At 40.2% G+C, this 20,559-nt stretch overlaps 1 protein-coding gene across 7 annotated transcripts in view; it reads left to right on the top strand.

Moving 5' to 3' along the window:
* LOC115143496 (immunoglobulin-like and fibronectin type III domain-containing protein 1) overlaps window positions 1–12,959 on the top strand; it is a 29,607-nt gene extending 16,648 nt beyond the window's left edge. For 3 of the 7 annotated variants that reach the window (XM_029683971.2, XM_029683969.2, XM_029683970.2), the window contains 14 exons: window positions 2,139–2,198; window positions 3,559–3,606; window positions 4,966–5,031; window positions 6,828–6,943; window positions 7,126–7,267; window positions 7,368–7,661; window positions 7,783–8,082; window positions 8,284–8,463; window positions 8,752–8,880; window positions 9,071–9,150; window positions 10,945–11,137; window positions 11,611–11,907; window positions 12,157–12,477; window positions 12,601–12,959. In XM_029683971.2, coding sequence (XP_029539831.1) covers window positions 2,139–2,198; window positions 3,559–3,606; window positions 4,966–5,031; window positions 6,828–6,943; window positions 7,126–7,267; window positions 7,368–7,661; window positions 7,783–8,082; window positions 8,284–8,463; window positions 8,752–8,880; window positions 9,071–9,150; window positions 10,945–11,137; window positions 11,611–11,907; window positions 12,157–12,477; window positions 12,601–12,605 — 2,231 coding nt within the window. In that variant the 3' untranslated portion in view covers window positions 12,606–12,959. The remainder of the gene's footprint in view (window positions 1–2,138; window positions 2,199–3,558; window positions 3,607–4,965; window positions 5,032–6,827; window positions 6,944–7,125; window positions 7,268–7,367; window positions 7,662–7,782; window positions 8,083–8,283; window positions 8,464–8,751; window positions 8,881–9,070; window positions 9,151–10,944; window positions 11,138–11,610; window positions 11,908–12,156; window positions 12,478–12,600) is intronic. The other 4 variants (XM_029683972.2, XM_029683973.2, XM_029683974.2 and 1 more) reach the window with 4 other exon arrangements.
* The last annotated feature ends 7,600 nt before the right edge of the window (window positions 12,960–20,559 follow it).

Below are 20,559 nucleotides of genomic sequence, written 5' to 3'. Positions count from 1 at the left end.
AGTCTGTGTGTTTTACTCATGATTGAGGATCTTGTTTGTTGACTCCATAGATACATAGTCTCTAAACTTCACAGCACATCAAAACAACTGATACCTTATTGCGGTTTGTAGACTAGACCAGTGTCTCTCAACCTCCAACCTCCGGTCCATGGACTGCCATGTTGCTGACCGGTTCCTATGATGTTTCTCTGTGAATGATTCCATCAGCTCTAAAGTGCTAGTTTGAACAAAGTAGTCTTTTAAGGAGGAAGGACCACAGCTTACTGGGTTGAGAGGTTGAGAAACACTGCACTTGATTTTGGTTTTACCTTCATGATCAGCCAACAATGTCCCATTGTTGAGGTCACGTCAATGTATTTGGTTTGTTGTATTACACCTTGATTCACAGTGTAATTCATTCAGTGTTGTTGCTTGACTTTATAGTTTTGTTCTATGTGTTTACTAGTCTGTTTCTGCTGCTTGGTTCTCATCCTTTATGCCGTTATTGTGACTCCTAATCATCACAAGCATATCCAGGGATTGTAATGCAATGTGTAACACTCACATTAGATTGCAGAATGAACACAGACATTGTGCTTTCTAAAATGTGCTTTTTATTATGTGTTTTGTATCATATTGAATCATCTATGTCAGGGAAGGGCAACTTTGATGTGTGTGGGGGCTACAAAAAGCGAAACTCATCACGAGGGGCCGCAGTGGCTCGTGGGTCTGCATACCCACCCACACACCTTGTGAGCTAAATGTTTTAGCAGCCCCTCGTGACAGCGAAGAGAAAGAAATCAGTTCTAAAGTTAATTTCCTGCAATTCTGAACATGTTGCCATATAGAGAGAAGTCAAATGTTTGTATTTTTTTATATGACAACTGACGATCAATGGGCCCCACCCTGTTCGGTAATTTGACCGTGCATGCTGCAAGTTCAGATAGTAGGCCGCTAAACAAATTTACCAAACTAAAATTGTTTCGCTGAGATGGGCAAATTGAGTGACTGCTGATACACAACCAAATTTTTCGAAATTCAACTTGTGTATTCTAATATTCTGACTCTCAATAGTAAATTGAGACCCCGACTGAGTTCCCCCAAAAATGTTAATATATATTTTTGTATTTATTATTATTGGTCCGTGGAAATACAAAAAGGGGGCCATGCCCCCCCGCGGGCCGACAGTTGCCCATCCCTGATCTGTATATTTTACGCTTATACTTTTAGTGTCATGCTTTTGTCAGTAGGCCCTGCTGTCGCCCTCATGAAAACATTTAATGTTGTTAACACAAAAGACTGTATTTTCTGACACTTTATTCAACACATCTTAAGTGCAATTGACGACACGTCATTGGTCAATTTCAATGCACACATCAATAACATTAATCTAAATGTTATTCTAGTGGGTAATCATTGTTGATTTTAGTTAGTTAATATTATACATGTTTCCTGTTGAAGTTAAGTATGTGCAACAATAATATAAATGAAACAATTAGAATCCATGCACTGGAGCAAAAGCTGAAGCTAAGGTGTAAGAGGCTTCCCAAACAGCTAAGGACACTGATCGCTAGTATAACAGATGACAAGAATAAACATTCCAGCTGACTGAATAAAGTTAGCTGGAGAAGGCTTTGTGATGTCCTTCAGACGGCTGTTATGATAAGATCTAAATCAATAGTAATAGTTTTTTTTTTAGTGTTGGCCATCTTGATTTGTTAAAGTTGGATTACTGCTGGGCCACAGCACCCAAAGTTGAGCATATCAGATTTTTTATTCAAAGTGAATTTCAACGTAAATGTTTTCTCACCATGACTGAAGCATAACTGTCTTAGAGATTATTATTAGGAATATTATTATGATACTTGGCTCATAGGTTGATGCTTTAAATGTGCAATAGGTAAGTTGTCTCCTCAACAAAATCTTAAATTCTCTTTTCAGTATTTGCTATTATCCATGTACAATACATGGATATGCACGCTAGAGTAGTCGATTCTGTCTGAACTCTATCCTGATCATTACTATTTTCTCCTTCCAGGTCATGTTGTAGTTCATTGCTATTTACCCTGAAGTATCTATGGCATATTTAGCAAGGAAAATATCATTTAAAATGCATTCTGACAGTCATTGACTAGTTGTGATGTTGGTTAAAACTGTAGGAGCTACAAAACAGGGACCAGCAGTAAAAGGGTCTGACCATAAATCTGTGGATAATGAGGGTAAGATATTATGAGGGATGTGTTTACCTCTGCATGGATACCATGTTAAATATGGAAGCCATTTGAGACATAATGGCTTTGACAGTCTGTGTGTTTTACTCATGATTGAGGATCTTGTTTGTTGACTCCATAGATACATAGTCTCTAAACTTCACAGAACATCAAAACAACTGATACCTTATTGCGGTTTGTAGACTAGACCAGTGTCTCTCAACCTCCAACCTCCGGTCCATGGACTGCCACGTTGCTGACCGGTTCCTATGATGTTTCTCTGTGAATGATTCCATCAGCTCTAAAGTGCTAGTTTGAACAAAGTGGTCTTTTAAGGAGGAAGGACCACAGCTTACTGGGTTGAGAGGTTGAGAAACACTGCACTTGATTTTGGTTTTACCTTCATGATCAGCCAACAATGTACCATTGTTGAGGTCACGTCAATGTATTTGGTTTGTTGTATTACACCTTGATTCACAGTGTAATTCATTCAGTGTTGTTGCTTGACTTTATAGTTTTGTTCTATGTGTTTACTAGTCCGTTTCTGCTGCTTGGTTATTGTGACTCCTAATCATCACAAGCATATCCAGGGATTGTAATGCAATGTGTAACACTCACAGTACATTGCAGAATGAACACAGATACTGCTTTCTAAAATGTGCTTTCTATTTACCAGTCAAAACTAATTTAGCTGACATGGGCTAATTGAGTGTCTACTGACACACATCCACATTTCAAAAATGCAACTTGAGTATTCTATTATTCTAACTCAACAGTAGATTGAGGCCTCGACTGAGTTACACCCCCCCCCTCTAAAAAAAATGTCTATTTTGGGGGGTATTTATTCTTGTTGGTCCGTGGGCCTTCAAAAAGGAGCTATGCGCCCCCAGGCCACCAGTTGCCCATCCCTAATCTATGTGTATTTTACACTTCTACTTTTAGTGTCATGCTTTTGACAGTAGGCCCTGCTGTCGCCCTCGTGAAAACATTTAAAGTTGTAAACACAAAATACTGTATTTTCTGATACTTTATTCATCTTAAGTGCAATTGACACATCATTGGTCAATTGTAATACACTCATCTACGGTATAACAGTTTGTAAAATCTAAGTGGTATTCTAGTGGGTATTCTTAGTTAATCGTACTTAGTTAATATTACTGAATTTACTGAACTCCTGATGAAGGTAAGTATGCAACAATAATATATACGAAACAATTGTAATCCTATTTGCATATGGGGAAGAATGCTGTATTGTTTTCATGTTAGCTAAGTTTTTAGACACAAATGTTTTGCTGAGTAAATGAAAGGATTTAATTAAACATATCAGTTATAAAAGGAACGCCTATTAACTAGTTATAACCACCGGTAGGGGATTTCCATGGATCTGGAGAAGGTGATGGAGGTAGTGGTAACAGTGGTAAGAGATACTGTGAATTGCATTGACCCAATAACCTTAAGAGTTGTATTAGTGCTCAATTCACCTATCAATTTTGTGATGCACTGCTTCATTACTTAACAATGTAATTTGACCAAAATCTAGAAATGAATAGCATTAACTCCATTTTTAGCATTAACTCCACCAGTTGGTGAAAATGTAAAATAAGATAATCCTACATTTGAGTTGTTTTAACCCCATTTTATCTGATAGCTCAACCTGAGTGTCTACATACAGTGCATTTGGAAAGTACTTCGACCCCTTGACTTTATCCACATGTTACCTTACAGCGTAATTCTAAAGTGGATTAAATCGTTTTTCCCCCTCATCAATCTACACACAATATCCCATAATGACGAAGTAAAAACAGTTTTTTAGACATTTTGGCAAATGTATATAAAAAAAACTGAAATATCACATTTACATAAGTATTCAAACCTTATACTCAGTACTTTGTTGAAGCACCTTTGGCAGTTATTACAGCCTTGAGTCTTCTTGGGTATGACTCTACAAGCTTGGCACAACTGTATTTGGGAAGTTTCTCTCAATCTTCACTGCAGATCCTCTCAAGCTCTGTCAAGTTGGATGTGGAGCATCACTGCACAGCTATTTTCAGGCCTCTGCAGAGATTTTCCATTGGGTTAAAGTCTGGGCTTTGGCTGGAACATTCAAGGACATTCATGTGCCTTTTACTGAGGATTGGCTTCCATCTGCCCACTCTACCATAAAGGTGGAATGCTGTTGTCCTTCTGGAAGATTCTCATATCTCCACAGAGGAACTCTGGAGTGCTGTCAGAGTGACCATCGGATTCTTGGTCACCTCCCTGACCAAGGACCTTCTCCCCCGATTGCTCAGTTTGGCATGGTGGCCAGCTCCAGTCTTGGTGGTTTCAAACTTCTTCCATATAAGAATGATGGAGGCCATTGTGTTTTTAGGGACCTTCAATGCTGCAGAAATGTGTTGGTACCCTTCCTCAGATCTGTGTTTAGACACAATCCTGTCTCGGAGCTCTAAGGACAATTCCTTCGACCTCATGGCTTGGTTTTTGCTCTGACATGCACTGTCAACAAATAGGGTATTTCTGTTTTTTTTTTTTTTTTAATACATTTGAAAGCATTTCTGAAAAACAGTTTTGACTTTGTTGTTATGGGGTATGGTGTGTAGATTGATGAGGATTTTTAAAATCCATTTCAGAATATTTCTGTAACATAACATAATGTGGAGAAAGGGTTCGGGTCTGAATACATTACAAATGCACTCTATAGTATAACTGCATGTTAAAGTAGAGACTGAAATGAAATATTAGAAAATGAGAGTTGTCTGGTTGTAATCATCAATAGGACAGTCAAATAATGAAGGCCCACCGGCGCCCACTGTGCCTGGCCAGCCGGTCGGAGACAGTACTGGTAAGATTTTGCGAGATTCAATTGAATATTGAATGGATGCAATAACATATATGAATAACATTATGCTATTCATGTTAAATCCGCTGAATCTGATTATTCAGGAATTTTAGAGTGTTTCTAATAAGTGGTAAGTGAGATATGGAGCATTGAATGGTTGCAATAACATATATGAATAACATTAAGTTATTCATATGAAATCATTTGAATCTGAATTACTGAGGCATTTTAGAGTGTTTCTAAAAGCATATCTACATTCAATTAATATATTACTGGCTCGTCAAAATTATTGCATTGAACTTTTTTTGCATATGATCTCATTCTCTTTTGGATGTGAATATATGAACTGAAATTCTTGCAGTGGTGTTTTTATATACAACAGTATACCACAATAACCTGTGTGCGAAAGCATACTTTAATCCTCAAACAACTTTGACTTTGAATTGCAGTCACCTTTTCTACTGTTCACCCCTCCCTGTCCTGGTGCAGTGTGTGTAGGCTTTAGTCCCATCCCAGCATAAACAGGTCCTTGATGACTAGTTGATAGGCTAGGTGTGCCCTACTTAGATGTGTGGTGGGATGTGCAATGACATTGTGACTTAGACGTTTCTCTGTGCATTTAGTCCATTTACGGATTGTTACTAAAAACCCTATGTGGCCCTAATGATAAATTGTTGATTACTAAACCCATCCTAATCCAGATCACAGTAGCATGATATTTACCCATGATAATGATATTTAACTATGTTTATGATATTGATATTTAACCATGATAATGATATTTAACCATGATAATGATATTTAACTATGTTTATGATATTGATATTTACCCATGATAATGATATTTAACTATGTTTATGATATTGATATTTACCCATGATAATGATATTTACCCATGATAATGATATTTAACTATGTTTATGATATTGATATTTAACCATGATAATGATATTTAACCATGATAATGATATTTAACTATGTTTATGATATTGATATTTAACCATGATAATGATATTTAACCATGATAATGATATTTAACTATGTCTATGATAATGATATTTAACCATGATAATGATATTTACCCATGATAATGATATTTAACTATGTCTATGATAATGATATTTAACCATGATAATGATATTTACCCATGATAATGATATTTAACTATGTCTATGATAATGATATTTAACTATGTCTATGATAATGATATTTAACCATGATAATGATATATAACCATGATAATGATATTTAACTATGTCTATGATAATGATATTTAACCATGATAATGATATTTAACTATGTCTATGATAATGATATTTAACCATGATAATGATATTTAACTATGTCTATGATAATGATCATTAACCATGATAATGATATTTAACTATGTATCCATTAAGCAAGTGGAAACAGGTCATTGGGAAATGTTTGTCCAGAGCCTTAATATATGACTGTAGTCCAGACTAGTAGTCTGTAGAAATTGTGATTCAATCATCAATTTCAAAGGATATTTTCTTATTTTTGTAAGGTAAGTCTATATACTGTACATGCATTAATATGCTGCTCATTGTGTTCTTAACACACAGACTGGATGAGTAAAAGCATTCACATGAGTAAAGCCGTGGTATATGGCCATACACCGCCTCTGACCCTATTGCTTCAATAGAAAACAGCTAACAGAACGGTGTCTTTGCTTAAGAATTTTCTTCTCAGTATATTACTCCATTGCTCCACTAGTAATAGCTGTGAATTCAAACCAATGCATAAATGCTAATTGTTTTGTATATTGTGCTGTGTAGGATACAGCATTAAGAGTGGACTCTCGGATCTCTTTGCTCTCCGTGGCAAGAAAGGTGAACTGGTTTGTGAGATGAGCCATGAAGTTGATGGGGCCTGGTTCAAGGATGGAGAGAAGGTAATGGCTTTATAGCAGAAATAACTACCACAGTGTTCACGCAATTCAATTCCTTTGAATAGGTCGCCAAGCTGACCAGGTCACTGACCTGACCTGGAAAAAATTCCATAAGTAGACAAAACATTTCAATTGAGCACTTTTTTTTATCACAAAGAATTTTACCTTTTTCTTTGCTTTTTCAGTTATCCACCACAGCTGGAATAGCCATAGTGAAAAACGGAACGAGACACACGCTGACCATTCATAAAAGTAGTGAAGATGACACTGGAGTCTACCACTTTGAAGCGGGAGGATTTAAATCAGAGGCAAAAGTCACTGTGGGAGGTATGTCGGCTACACTTTGACCTCTACCGTACATTTTAGTTTGGTGAACTATGGAGCATTAGCATTAAGCAGTCGTGTGTTTCTTTCTTTTACATCCTAGAAATACCTAGCGTTGATGCTGATGACCTCCATAGGTTTTCTAAGCCTGTGACAGTAAAAGTGGGCCAGAATGCATCCTGGAAGATGCCTTATACACCACAGGACAACTTGGAGGTGAAATGGTTTAAGGATGGCAAAGAGTTGAAGGATGGTGGTGGGGTGAAGTTGGTGAAGGAGGTCAACCACAGCCGGCTGCTGTTCCGGGAGTGTCTGCGTTCCGATGCTGGGGAGATCAAGATTCAACTCAAAAACCCATTCGGCACTATAGAGGGCACATCTCGACTGATTGTCCTTGGTGAAAAATCCAAATTGTTGTTGATTTTTCTCTAGGCTATGTGTGTGGTGAAAATTTTACATCTAGAAATACTTCTGCAACACGGTTAAGGTCATACTGTACCACAATGTGTCCCCGACAGACAAGCCCGGCCCACCAGAAGGCCCGGTGGAAATCTTGGAGACCACCTCCACTGTGATTGAGCTGCAATGGGGCGCTCCTAAGGACGACGGTGGCTCCCCGGTGACTAACTACATCATTGAGCGCCAGCAGTTGGGACAGACCATATGGAAGAAGATGGGGGATGTCGCAGCTGACAAAACCACCTACAGGGACAGGAATGTGGTTCATGGGAAACTGTACATCTACAAGATCTACGCAGTGAACCCAGAGGGGACCAGTGATGCACTGCAGACTGAGGAAACCATGGCTGGCGTATTGAGTGAGTAGAATCTGAAGAGAAACACCCACATGCCGAAACATTGGTCCACATGCCGAAACATTGGTCCATTCACTCTGAGTACCTGAGAGTGTAAAAAAGTGTGTTACTTGGGTGAGCCAATGGTGAGCCTCATTCCTCAATGGGACTCCATCTTTACCGTACTTGTTCATTGTTTTCATTGTTCTCACCTCCATTTATTAGTATTTGCTGGCCGACCTGGAGCACCAAAAGTGGTCAGCGCGTCAAAGACCTGCATCAACCTGAAATGGGAGCCCCCAGAAGATGACGGAGGAATTAAGATTGATGGCTATCAACTGGAGAAACGCAAAAAGGACACAGCTCAGTGGATTGCTTTGAACCCAGTAACTGAGCCTATTGAAGGTCTGGATTACAGATTATAAATTGTTGGTATTTGTTTTGATGGTGAAAATTTAACACATCATGCCCATCAGGTTGGCATGGTCTGTGGGGTAATCACGAGCTGGCACAGTCATAAAGTCATAAAATTGGATTTTAAACCTAACCCTAATCTTAACCACACTTAACCATAACCTTAAATTAAGAATGTAAATTAAATTGATGTCATTCAGAATACTTTGTTCTGGAAGCTGGATGAAATAAGGATACAGATGTTACCTTTTAAATATGTTTTCTTGTCTACAACCATAGTGCTGGAGTACGCAGTGAAGGATGTTGTTGAGGGGGCGGAGTATGAGTTCAGGGTATCTGCCATCAACGTTTCTGGGGCGGGAGAGTTCAGTCTCCCCTCTGTGATGGTGACTGCAAAGAATCCCAACAGTAAGTCTCCTCAATGATCCATCTGTATGCAGTCTGTAGAAGTAAGAGATGTCAACCAGCACTGAACTTAACATGTTTCTAGCCTCAGTCTGGAGGAAGAAAATCCACTGTCAGAACCAATGTATGGCCAGTGTGGAACACTTCCTAAGACGTTGCTTGTCTCAAAGGATCGTGTTTGTTTGTTTTTCAGTGAGGCCTACATTCAAAGATCCAGAGGACTTCATGGTGATCAGGGCGGGAAACTCTGTGAGAATCAAAGTTCTCTATGAGGTAATCAACAAAATCAAATCTAAGTTTATTGGTCGTGTACACAGATTTGCAGATGTTATCGCTTGTGTTTCTAGCTCCAACAGTGCAGTAATACCTAGAAGTAGGTAGAAGGAGGAGTGGAAAAACATTGCATTATAATGGCCTGCTGCTGGCAGATTCAGCATTTGGAGTAAGCAGCATGAGTCCATGGCCACATCCTGCCTGGACCAATGGTCCGGTGGTGGCGGTGGTGTAATGGTGTGGAGAATGTTTTCCTGGCACACATTAGGTTCCTTGATACCAATTAAGCGTTTCCATGCCTGAAGAATTCAGGATGTTCTAGCAATATAGTGGGGTCCAAACTGGTATTAGATGGCTGTACCTAATAAACTGGCCACCATTATAAATACATATAATGGTGTGTAAAGATAGTAGGATATTATATGAATAGGAAAGTTATGGACGGGCCTCCCGAGTGGTGCAGTGGTCTAAGGCACTGCATCGAAGTGCTAGAGGCGTTACTACAGACCCGGGATCATCCCCGGGACAGGGCACAATTGGCCCAGTGTCGTACAGGTTAGGGGAGGGTTTGGCCAGGGGTGCTTTACTTGGCTCATTGCGCCCTAGCGACTCCTTGTGACAGGCTGGGTAGCTGCAGGCTGACGATGGTCGTCAGTTGAACGGTGTTTCCTCCGACACAATGGTGCGGATGGCCTCCGGGCTACGCTGGCAGGTGTTAAGGAGCGTGGTTAGGCGAGTCATGTTTCAGAGGACGCATGACTCCACCTTCGCCTCTCCCGAGCCCGTTGGGGAGTTGCAGCGATGAGACAAGATCGAAAATTGTGGAGAAAAAGTGGGATAAAATAAACAAACAAAAAATACAAATACAAATAAAAGGTGTGTACCGTTGTGGCCAAAAGTTTTGAGAATTACATAAATATTAATTTTCACAAAGTCTGCTGCCTCAGTTTGTATGATGGCAATTTGCATATACTCCACAAGAGGACCAGCTGACATCATGTCAGTGATTCTCTCGTTAACACAGGTGTGAGTGTTGACAAGGACAAGGCTGGAGATCACTCTTTCATGCTGATTGAGTTCGAATAACAGACTAGAAGCTTCAAAAGGAGGGTGGTGCTTGGAATCATTGCTCTTCCTCGGTCATACATGGTTACCTGCAAGGAAACATGTGCCGTCATCATTGCTTTGCACAAAAAGGTCTTCACAGGCAAGGATATTGCTGCCAGTAAGATTGCACCTAAATGAACCATTTATTGGATCATCAAGAACTTCAATGAGAGCGGTTCAATTGTTGTGAAGAAGGCTTCAGGGCGTCCAAGGAAGTCCAGCAAGTGCCAGGACCGTCTCCAGACCTTAATCCCATTGAGAACTTGTGGCCAATCCTCAAGAGGTGGGTGGACAAACAAAAACCCACAAATTCTGACAAACTTCAAGCATTGATTATGCAAGAATGGGCTGCCATCATGTGGCCCAGAAGTTAATTGGCAGCATGCCAGGGCGGATTGCAGAGGTCTTGAAAAAGAAGGGTCGACACTCCAAATATTGAATATTTGCATCAACTTCATGTAATTGTCAATAAAAGCCTTTGACACTTATGAAATGCTTGTAATTATACTTCAGTATTCCATAGTAACATCTGACAAAAATATCTAAAAACAGTGAGGCAGACTTTGTGAAAATTAATATTTGTGTCATTCTCAAAACTTTTGGCCACGACTGCACAACAGCAAAAGATATAGCAAATCCAACCAACAGTTGTTTTCGATAATCTAATGATTTTGAAATTGTCTTTAGGCTGAGCCTCCACCAGAGATCACTTGGATGAAGGACAATGAGCCTGTATCCAGTTTTATACAGATCATCAACACAGAGGGCTGTTCCCAGCTTGTGATCCCCTCAACAAAACGCTCGGATTCAGGAAACTACACCATTGTGGCTAAGAATAAAGTTGGAGAGGCCAGCTTTGACATTGAGGTCCTAGTCACAGGTAATTCCAAATTCCCATTTTGTTATTATTTTAATACAGGCAGAAAAAGATATCCTCGTGTGACCTGTTTAGATTTTCCTACAAAACTTTATATGAACTCTGAAATCTTATACTGTTGTGGTCTTCTACTGTTGTGGTCGTATACTGTTGAAGTCTTGTACTGTTGAAGTCTTCTACTGTTGAGGTCTTCTACTGTTGAGGTCTTCTACTGTTGAGGTCTTCTACTGTTGAGGTCTTCTACTGTTGTGGTCTTATACTGTTGTGGTCTTATACTGTTGTGGTCTTATACTCTTGTGGTCTTCTCACAGGGACAAATTCTAAGTAATGTTGCATTTATTATATCTAATCTGAGATTGAAAAATAAAAATAAATTACACGAGCACATTTTCAGATATGATTCAGTCTAGAGTCATATACTGCAAAACCTCTGTTAGCCTATTCAACTGATATTTTCTTCTCTTTTGTGGTGCTAGATGAGCCAAAGCCTCCAGGTGGAGTGGAGCTGGAGCAGATTGTCCATGGCAAAGTTATCGTGTCTTGGGAGGCCTCTCCAGACCAGGAGCTGGACAACAGGCTGTATTACATGGTGGCCGAGCACGACTCCAGCACACGCATGTGGCACACTGTGGCAGACCGCATCTTTGACAATTCATACACAGCCAATAACATCATGCCTGGAAGGGAGTACCACTTCAAAATCTATGCCAAGAACGACATGGGCATGTCAGACCCCTCCATGTCACCCACCTGGGGCATCAACAGCAACAGAAGTGAGTTCAGCAGTCAGTTTAGGTTTCGGTTAAAGTCTCGTTTAACCAAGTTAAATCAGAGAATGGATTAGAATTGTTGGAAACAAGTGGCCATTACTGGAATCCATAAACATAATTTGACATTCATCTCTTGACATGACTGAGGTGAAATGGAACTGCATCAGGTCACTTAAGCTCCTATATAATGTTTTCCAAATCCACAATTATGCTTCGCTCTTTAAATGTCCTTTGTTATTTCTTTCTATCTAGTTCCTATAAACATAAACACGCCAGTGGAAGTCAGCTTTGAGAAACCACCATCTGTCCTGGTCCCTCTGAAGGTGCACTCGCCACCAAAAGGATTCCAGATGTACATGACCTGCGCCATCAGGGGATGCCCCACACCCAGCGTCACGTGGCACCTGAACAACGTCTGCATCAATGGTGACAGCAACTACTACATCACCAACTCATACGGCGTGTGCTCCATGTACATCCTTAGAGTCAGGTCCAAGGACTCCGGAGAATACAAAGTTGTGGCAGTTAACTCCTTCGGCAAGGCAGAATGCTCCACTAAACTTGTTGTTAAAGGTAAGCCTCTGAAAATACTTATTTCCATTATAGAAGTGATATCTGTGTTGATTTGGATCCTTTTTTGTGATTATTTCCTTAATAATTTTCTTAATTTTCTCTCTTTGTTTTTTTTCTTCACAGACTAAATCACATTGATGAATTATCTTGGAGGTTTTCTTCTGCTCTCCTTGATTCTATGTAGAAACATATTTTTACTTGAATATGTTAGAGTTTTGGTACATGTATGCTGCATACATGATTAGGTGTTGTGTATTACTCATTAGTTATGTGACTAGCCATCTTATCTTCAGTTGTGAGACAGACTTAGCTAACATTTCGTTTTTTGTTGCATTTACTATATTGACTGAATTAGTTATCTCAAATGATAAGGAAACTCAATTGAAGTATTAAGTCATTATCAAAAATAGCACAATACTTTTATTTCTTTGAGAAAATCAGAAATGTACTTTGGAAAACTACAATAAATACAGCAATTTACATTCTTGTCTGATTACTTTTCCTTCATAAGTAACATCTCTTTGGTCTAATGGACGTAGGATCTTAATTTGATCATCCTGTTGCAGGAAATGTAAAACTTGTATTGTATTTGAGGTTTAAAAAGGCTTCTGAAGTTGGTAATTTCCACTTTGAAATTTCAGACTTGACTTTCCCTTAAATGTATCAACCTCTACAAAAACGTATATTCATTATAATCCACATAATAATTCACATTTCCTGTTGTAGAAAACTGGCTCAAATTAGGATCCTACATCTGTAGTTATTTAATTGATAGGCCTATACAGTATGTTATTCCTGACTCAATAAACCTAATTACCAGCACAGAGGCGCCAGATCCCTACATTTGAGATATTGATGTCATTACTGTGACCAGCACCACAGCATTGTTTTCATATTGCATTATGAATAGCGCTTGACTCAGCATGGTTCCAGTCATCCCAGGATTCCAATAACATCAAACATCCTAGACCTCATCATCTAGGAACGACCCAGCAGCTCAACATTCAGCCGTTATGTGTCAAGTGTAAATTTTCATTGCATTTCCAAAAATATCCACTTAAGCCCCTCAATAAATCATCTCTGAAAGGACCATAATTGTGCAGATATAGAATGAGTTGTAATGACAATGAAATGTTTGCTGGGAAGCCATTGAGTTTGTCATATCATGACTCACTCATAACCAATATCATGAATCACACATGGCTACAGTTACAGGTCACAACATATTTGTCATAACAAATTAGCCATTGTTTCGCACTAAAGTTATATGATCAGATTCCATCAAGTTCAGGACTTGCCCACTATGTTTTTGAGACTTCAATTTAATCTGTGTTTACGTTCAATGCAAGAGTTGTGTTTGCAATCACAAATTGTGCTTTGATGCTATGCACTTTGACGAATCCACCTCACCAGGTATGTGAACCTTCCATATAGTCAGTAGGGTCTAATGTCCAATGGCATTATTGAAAATGTTGTCAAGTTGGCAATGTTGTCAAGAACAATAAAAAAATGTATTCCACCCCATTTCCCTCTCCTAATATATTCTATTTGTATAGACAACCCCCTGAAGTTCAACCTCATTTTTCAAATTATATTTAATGATGTAGCTACAGTATATGAATCACATCTGGTGACCTTGACTTCCCGGATACACCTGCAACTAGTTCTCCACCTCATAAGATCAACTCAATACATCCTACAGTAATAACATATTCATTTAGGAAGGGTCATACTATTTGTATAATGATGTATGAACAAACAGCTGTTTTTGTTTCGTCCCTAGGCAAGGTGCTATGGTGGTAGACCGTTGCTGTGTTCACTGTGTCATGACATTGGCCTGGGGGGTAGGTTTACGACAGTCATAAATACCTATTTTTCCTCTCTCTACCCTACTGAGATTACATTTGCAAAACCCTTGGATAACATAGAGATTCTGGTAATCCGAACAATTGAACATATGAATGAATGAATATGATGTCAGTTCGGTTGTCATTCGAGACATTCTCATCAATGATAAGATGACATAAACTCTACAGTGGAAAGTCTACACATCAGAGTTATCGGATTCACATGGAATTCTTGTTCACTATTTGTGATGGGATGAAATGTGATTTTAGCTTCTAAAATGTGAGATGTGGGTTTTCATAAGATAGGGCTGCTCACTTAGTGGCCCGCCCACGTGAAGAGACAGAGGTTGTAAACTATGAAACACACCCCTTTTCTCCCTTCCTATATAAAGCCTTGAAGACAACATAACTTCCTGTTCCGGGAATGTAGGATGACAGTCCTATGTCAGAATGGTTCAGATAATAACTACAGAACGAAGCCAACATCAGCGTGAGCTTTGGTTGCGAATGGTATGAACTTTGAACTCTAATTCACTACAGAAGTGATATCTCCTAGCCGTTGAGTTAGCAACCGCAGCTGCAAACGCAGGTTAGGAAGGAACAGATAGAGTATCCCGTCTCTCACACAACGACGTTACCACAACTTATCCAATTGACCACCAGAGACATTCTTCAAAGGACAGAGGACTCGGTTTGTCAACACGTTCTTCCATCTACCACCAACCTACTGAAGCGCAGCTCAGAGTAAATATTTTTAGCATTTTGCTTTTCCAAATGGGCGGTAATTTAGAATGCATAAGATACTGTATTTACGATAGCACAGCTTCTCCCTGTGTCCCTCAGTCTTCCCGCTCTTTCACACAAACCCAGCCCTTTTCCTTTGTGTAACAAGCTGTCATATCTGTTCCGCCCGCTAGGGACGTTTTCCTTTATGACGGAATTTGTAATCAAGTTATGATTAATTGTGTGTATGTTTAATTCTGTGTGATTAGTTAGGTATTTAGTAAATACATAATTAAACCCAATTTTGTATTGCTGATTCAAATTGTTAGCCAAGAGTATACTCTGTAATCTAAGAATCTACCATAGTTCGATGATCCAGAAAGGATTTGAACATTTATGGAACTAGGTCGCACGTCTGGGTTAAGTCAACATAATTGGAGCCCCCTGAGAGGAATCTAAAATAGAATGAGGCTTTCATTTGGATTCAGCCTGTATAAAATTGAAAAACAGATTACATAATATACCAAGTATTGAACACATTTAAATATTCCCCGCCTCCGTGTTGTTCTCTGACATTGTCAGTGGGTAACGTAAGCGAATACATTTCTGTGTGAGGGCCGAGAAAGCTAATTATAGAAATCTGAGAAATAGAGCGTTTGGCCAAACGCAGGGCTATTTCTGCCTGGCGCGTTTCAGACCCGGGTAGGCTCGGTCATTATTAATTTCTCGAGCGAGGACAAAGAGCCAGCCGATTAAAATTCAGGAGATATCAGCTTGACCAGCGATATATATCTCTGTCTCTCTCACGAGTAGACCAAGGCGCATTTCGTTGTTGCCGCGTGTTCAGGTTAAAACATTGTAAAAAAATGCCACAAAGGGTTTGAACATAATACATTATAAGTAAAACCTTTCCCTTGCCAAGGGAATCCTATGTGCTGCATTTTCAGGCACAAAGGAGGGTTTAGCTTGCATGCTAAAGCTAACAAGGGAAGTATGTCCCGGCCCATGTAGTTCCGTTTGATTTCAGCGTGTGAAACCACTGACATGTGCCCAGGATATTCGTTCATGAAGAACTATTCAGGTCACACTCAAGTCATTACTTATGATATCCAGACAGATATCAATGTCTTATCCAATTGAACTAATAAGTGTAAATCTGGCAATTTACATTCTAAAATAGATATTTTAAATAATATCCGAATTGATGAGTTTTGTAAATAAAAAAAAATTAAAAATAAACTAGATGAAGGAACTTCTCAGGTTAATTAAAGTTTAATTCCCAAATAGCCTATACAGGTCTGATTTATCATTAAATTGATCAATCAGTAACATTTGGTTTTTGCAAAACCATTCAGTAATCCAGTACTGACAGAAGCCCCACCCCAGCGGGAATCCCACGTGGTTTCGGCCTTAGGGAGAAGTGCACCAGTGTTGAATGTTTCCAACATTTGATTTACTGTTTACACTTATGATATCCAATCAATGGAGATTGTATGGATTATCGTCTCATTCAATTTAATAAGTTAAATTGTTGAACATACCTAAATGTTCTTCCAATCAAATGAGACACTTTTAAACTTCTCATATTAACCTAGACGAAGCAAATTCTCAGGTTAATTCAAGTTTAATACCTAGATAGCCTACCCAGGTAGGATTAATCATTGGCATTGATTAATTAATTCAATTTGCTTTTGCAAATTCATTCACGTCCAACATCCACATTACTGGTACGGTACTGATGGTTCGTCAACATCTATAAATATATTAAACTTGTCTTTGCAGCTTCCAATGAATTCCAAACCCAAACTTTGAAAAAAAATAGGAACATTTTTCTAATAATGTGCAAGCTATCACAGGAGGTGGTCACCACTCCTCCTCTAATTAGTGAACCTCCACCCATAAAATGATTGGTCTCTGACCTCAGCAGCGATACCAACCCTAATTATGCCATTAGCGAAAAAACAGCCGAAATTGCGAACGCTCTCCAAAATCAACCATCAAACACAGGCTTTGTGACGGTTCTCCCCACTTTTGCACTGATGTATCGCCATAAAAATGTGGCATCAGTCCAATACCACAGTGCACAGCTGAAGCACGTGCCAGACATGGCTAACATGAGGAGACAGGTGGAGAGAACTGAGCAACTATTGACAAAAGCAGGAAATGAAAACATTATGCTAGTCGAGGAACTGCGTTTGAAATCTGAACAATTAAAAGTAATTGCAAATCCTTATGACAATGAACGAGCACAAACTCTTCAACAAAATCATTATCTCCAGGAACAACTTGATTTTGCCAAAACTAAATATGAGGTAGTCCACTCCAAACTAGATACATCTGTTCAGTTATCTACAAACAGGAGCGTGCAATTCAAAATTCTGCAGACCAAAGAAAATCAATTGATGAACACAATGACTAAGTTGGATGACAAATCAGCAGTACTCATTGAAGTCGCTGACCAAATGAATGATGAGAGAACTCGGGTGATGAAGAAGGAAATCTTGATTTCTAAGCAAACGGAAGAAATCTCCTCACTGAATCTCTCCCTCCGTACTCAAGACCTCTATCTGCAAACCATAACAGATAGGTTTTTAGACCGAAAGGAGCAAGTGCGACACTCACGTGTCCAGAATCAGTACTCTAAGTGCTCGCGTGGACTATGCAATGCAGCAGAATACCATCCTTAGGTACCATCTGGAGGAAATCCAGCGTGACAGCGTGACTACCCATCCAAGCAACCGGGGGCCTGCACTCAAATGGAGTGAAGACGATAGGTTTCAGACATTGCCTCCATTAAGTGTCCCGTAGTCTTCTCCTCTTGGCCATTCAGCACTGAGTAATATGGCGGCTTTTGGCCAACAAAGCCAAAGCTTGGCTTCTCCTCTTGGCCTTTCGGCCCCACTTTACCCACAGGAAGAAGCCAACCCTCTCCACCCACTTGACGCGGAATACCTTGACAAACTCGACAAGATTTTCCCCACCTTTGACCCCGTTCCAGGTCAGCCAAACGATACTGAGACGTTCCTAGCTGACATAGAGGACGCGTTGGATGGCTACCCGAACGCTACGGGTTCTGACAGGGTTTGCCTGTTGAAGCGAACGTCGAATAGACACGTGACAAGGTTCATTCATCTACAACAGCAACATGTGCTAAATGACTACACTAAACTTGCCACAGCTTTGAAATTAGAATTCAGTGGTTCTGCGACTCGCAAACACAATAGCTCACTGGCTAACACGGTCAAACAAGCTCGGAATGAACACCCACAAGCTTACTACCATAGGCTTCGTTCAGCTTACTTTGGCCTACTATCGCTCGTCCACCCTGTGTATGTTACCAGCCTCGAAACTGTAACCCTGCTACTTGGAGCAGACTTGATGGATCGGTTACTCCCATTCATGGATTGGAAAACCACCAGGTATGGTCACAGGCCACAGTGCCTTCTCCACCGACCACACTGTCCTCCCCTAACGCTAGCTGCAACGCAGTCATTCACGAGGGGCATCTGTCAAATGCACCCCTTGGGAAAAAGACGTTTAGAAACCTCTTGGTGCAGAATCCGATCCAAGGAAATATTACGATATCTCGACACGTTCCATCAGCCAATCTGATTGACCATTCTGTTATGATTTCGAGCCAGCTGTCTCTGTGAATGAGCAACTTCCCTCCTCCTTGCAGTCGTGCAATACGGTAGTTGAGATGAACTTCTCTTGCCCTTCGGACACTTCCGTAAACACGGCGGCAGTCTCAGCAAGAAAAACATTGATGCGCAGAGTATACTCTGCTTCCGTTGACACACATTCTGCTTTGTGGGGGACTGTCAACCCTTACAATGACACTAATGGCGTCAGTCCAGCAACTGACCCGATGACTTCCACTGGTGAAATACTTTGCAATATCACAGACCGATATCCTCGTCTCAGTTCGCAGATACTGAAGAGGTTGCCACATGCAGACGCGGTGGTGACTGACATGCCTCGACAGCCACTGAGGGTGTTGAAGCACAAACACCAGGAGATTTGGTTGAAAGGTTACAGCCACTCTCATAATAAAGCGGCCACTGACAACTCGTACATAGGGTCCGAACCTTTCGTTTGCGCCTCAGATACCAATACCACATGCTGGTGGGGGGATCCTGAGACACAAAGGGGGGGAATAGTAGCCCAGACCCATGATGAGCCTTATTGGGGCCGGTGGGGGGGTTGAGACTACGGACAACATCGTACGAGGCCACCAGATCATAAATCAAATCTAGTTGTAAACTCCCCTTTGAGAACAGTGAGGAGCAGACAGGGCCCTAGACGTGGAATATCTTAGAACACATCTAAGATAGTACTGAGGTGTACCACACTGGTCGTAAAGGAAGTCCAGTGGACTTATCCACCTCCAAAACAAATGGCAACAATAATCATTCCTTGCCATGTGTAGTAGTCACTACAAGACAACTAGTAAAATGCTCTAATCATGTATTCCTGTAGGATATTTCAGAATAAATCAGTAGGACAACTGGACCCCTTGAGTACCAGTACCAAGACAACTGTCAGTCCAGCAACACTCAGTAAGAGGATTTAGTAACCTCACGAGTTAAATTGCTATTGATAATAGCAACATATGAGTCACTCAGAGTGCAGCACAGGGGAAGGGAATCTCCATTGCACTCTTCCAATGGTTAGCACACATGCCACTAATAAATAGAACCCTCTGTTCAGGAGAAAAGTAATTAGAAGTCCTGAACCACGATCATACCACGTACAACTGATCTAATACTTAGAGTACTTCCGTCATGATGTTAGCTCCTCCATAGATAACATGGCTATGAAGTATACTTCTTCATACCTACCTCCACTACAATAGTGGAAGACAGTGACTGGCAGGAAAAGCACTACAGACTCCCTCAACACCAATTCTGACTGACCTTGAAAATTACCTGACTACGTCAGACTCATTCTGAACAAGTTGTAATCTGCCAGGATACTTGGTTTCCTTCCCTTTACATGTGCGCTTGTGTAAGCATAAACGCACGTGCACAAGAACATCCAATTAGGATTTATGCTAGGATCACTTAAGGGTGATCATAATACCAGCCTTAGTAAAGTCGAACATTTATTTTGAGGCCTTTAACTCTACATCTACAGCACTCACCAGTTTTCTTCTCAGAGAAGTCCATAGGTCATCCCTGTAGACTGCCCAAAACTAGTGCCTTACAGCTGTAGACTTATCATATAGTTATCAACTTAGGATAGTACCCTAAGCAACACCCCGCAAATTAGGAAAGCCCTAGATATGACATTAGACAATGCCATGATAGGGTCATTTTGCCAAGACCATGGACATAGATAGAATACAGTCCAATTAGACGATTAAGGGGGCATAACTATATTCTGGTGTTCCGAACAATTGAACATATGCGGGGGTACTTAATGAATATGATGTCAGTTCGGTTGTCATCTGAGACATTCTCATCAATGATAAGATGACATAAACTCTACAGTGGAAAGTCTACACATCAGA

Source organism: Oncorhynchus nerka, linkage group LG15 (assembly GCF_034236695.1).
Source record: "Oncorhynchus nerka isolate Pitt River linkage group LG15, Oner_Uvic_2.0, whole genome shotgun sequence".
NCBI classification, from domain to species: Eukaryota; Metazoa; Chordata; class Actinopteri; order Salmoniformes; family Salmonidae; genus Oncorhynchus; species Oncorhynchus nerka.
The sequence above is the reverse complement of the archived record's forward strand: the minus strand, read 5'-3'. Positions and strand labels throughout refer to the sequence as shown.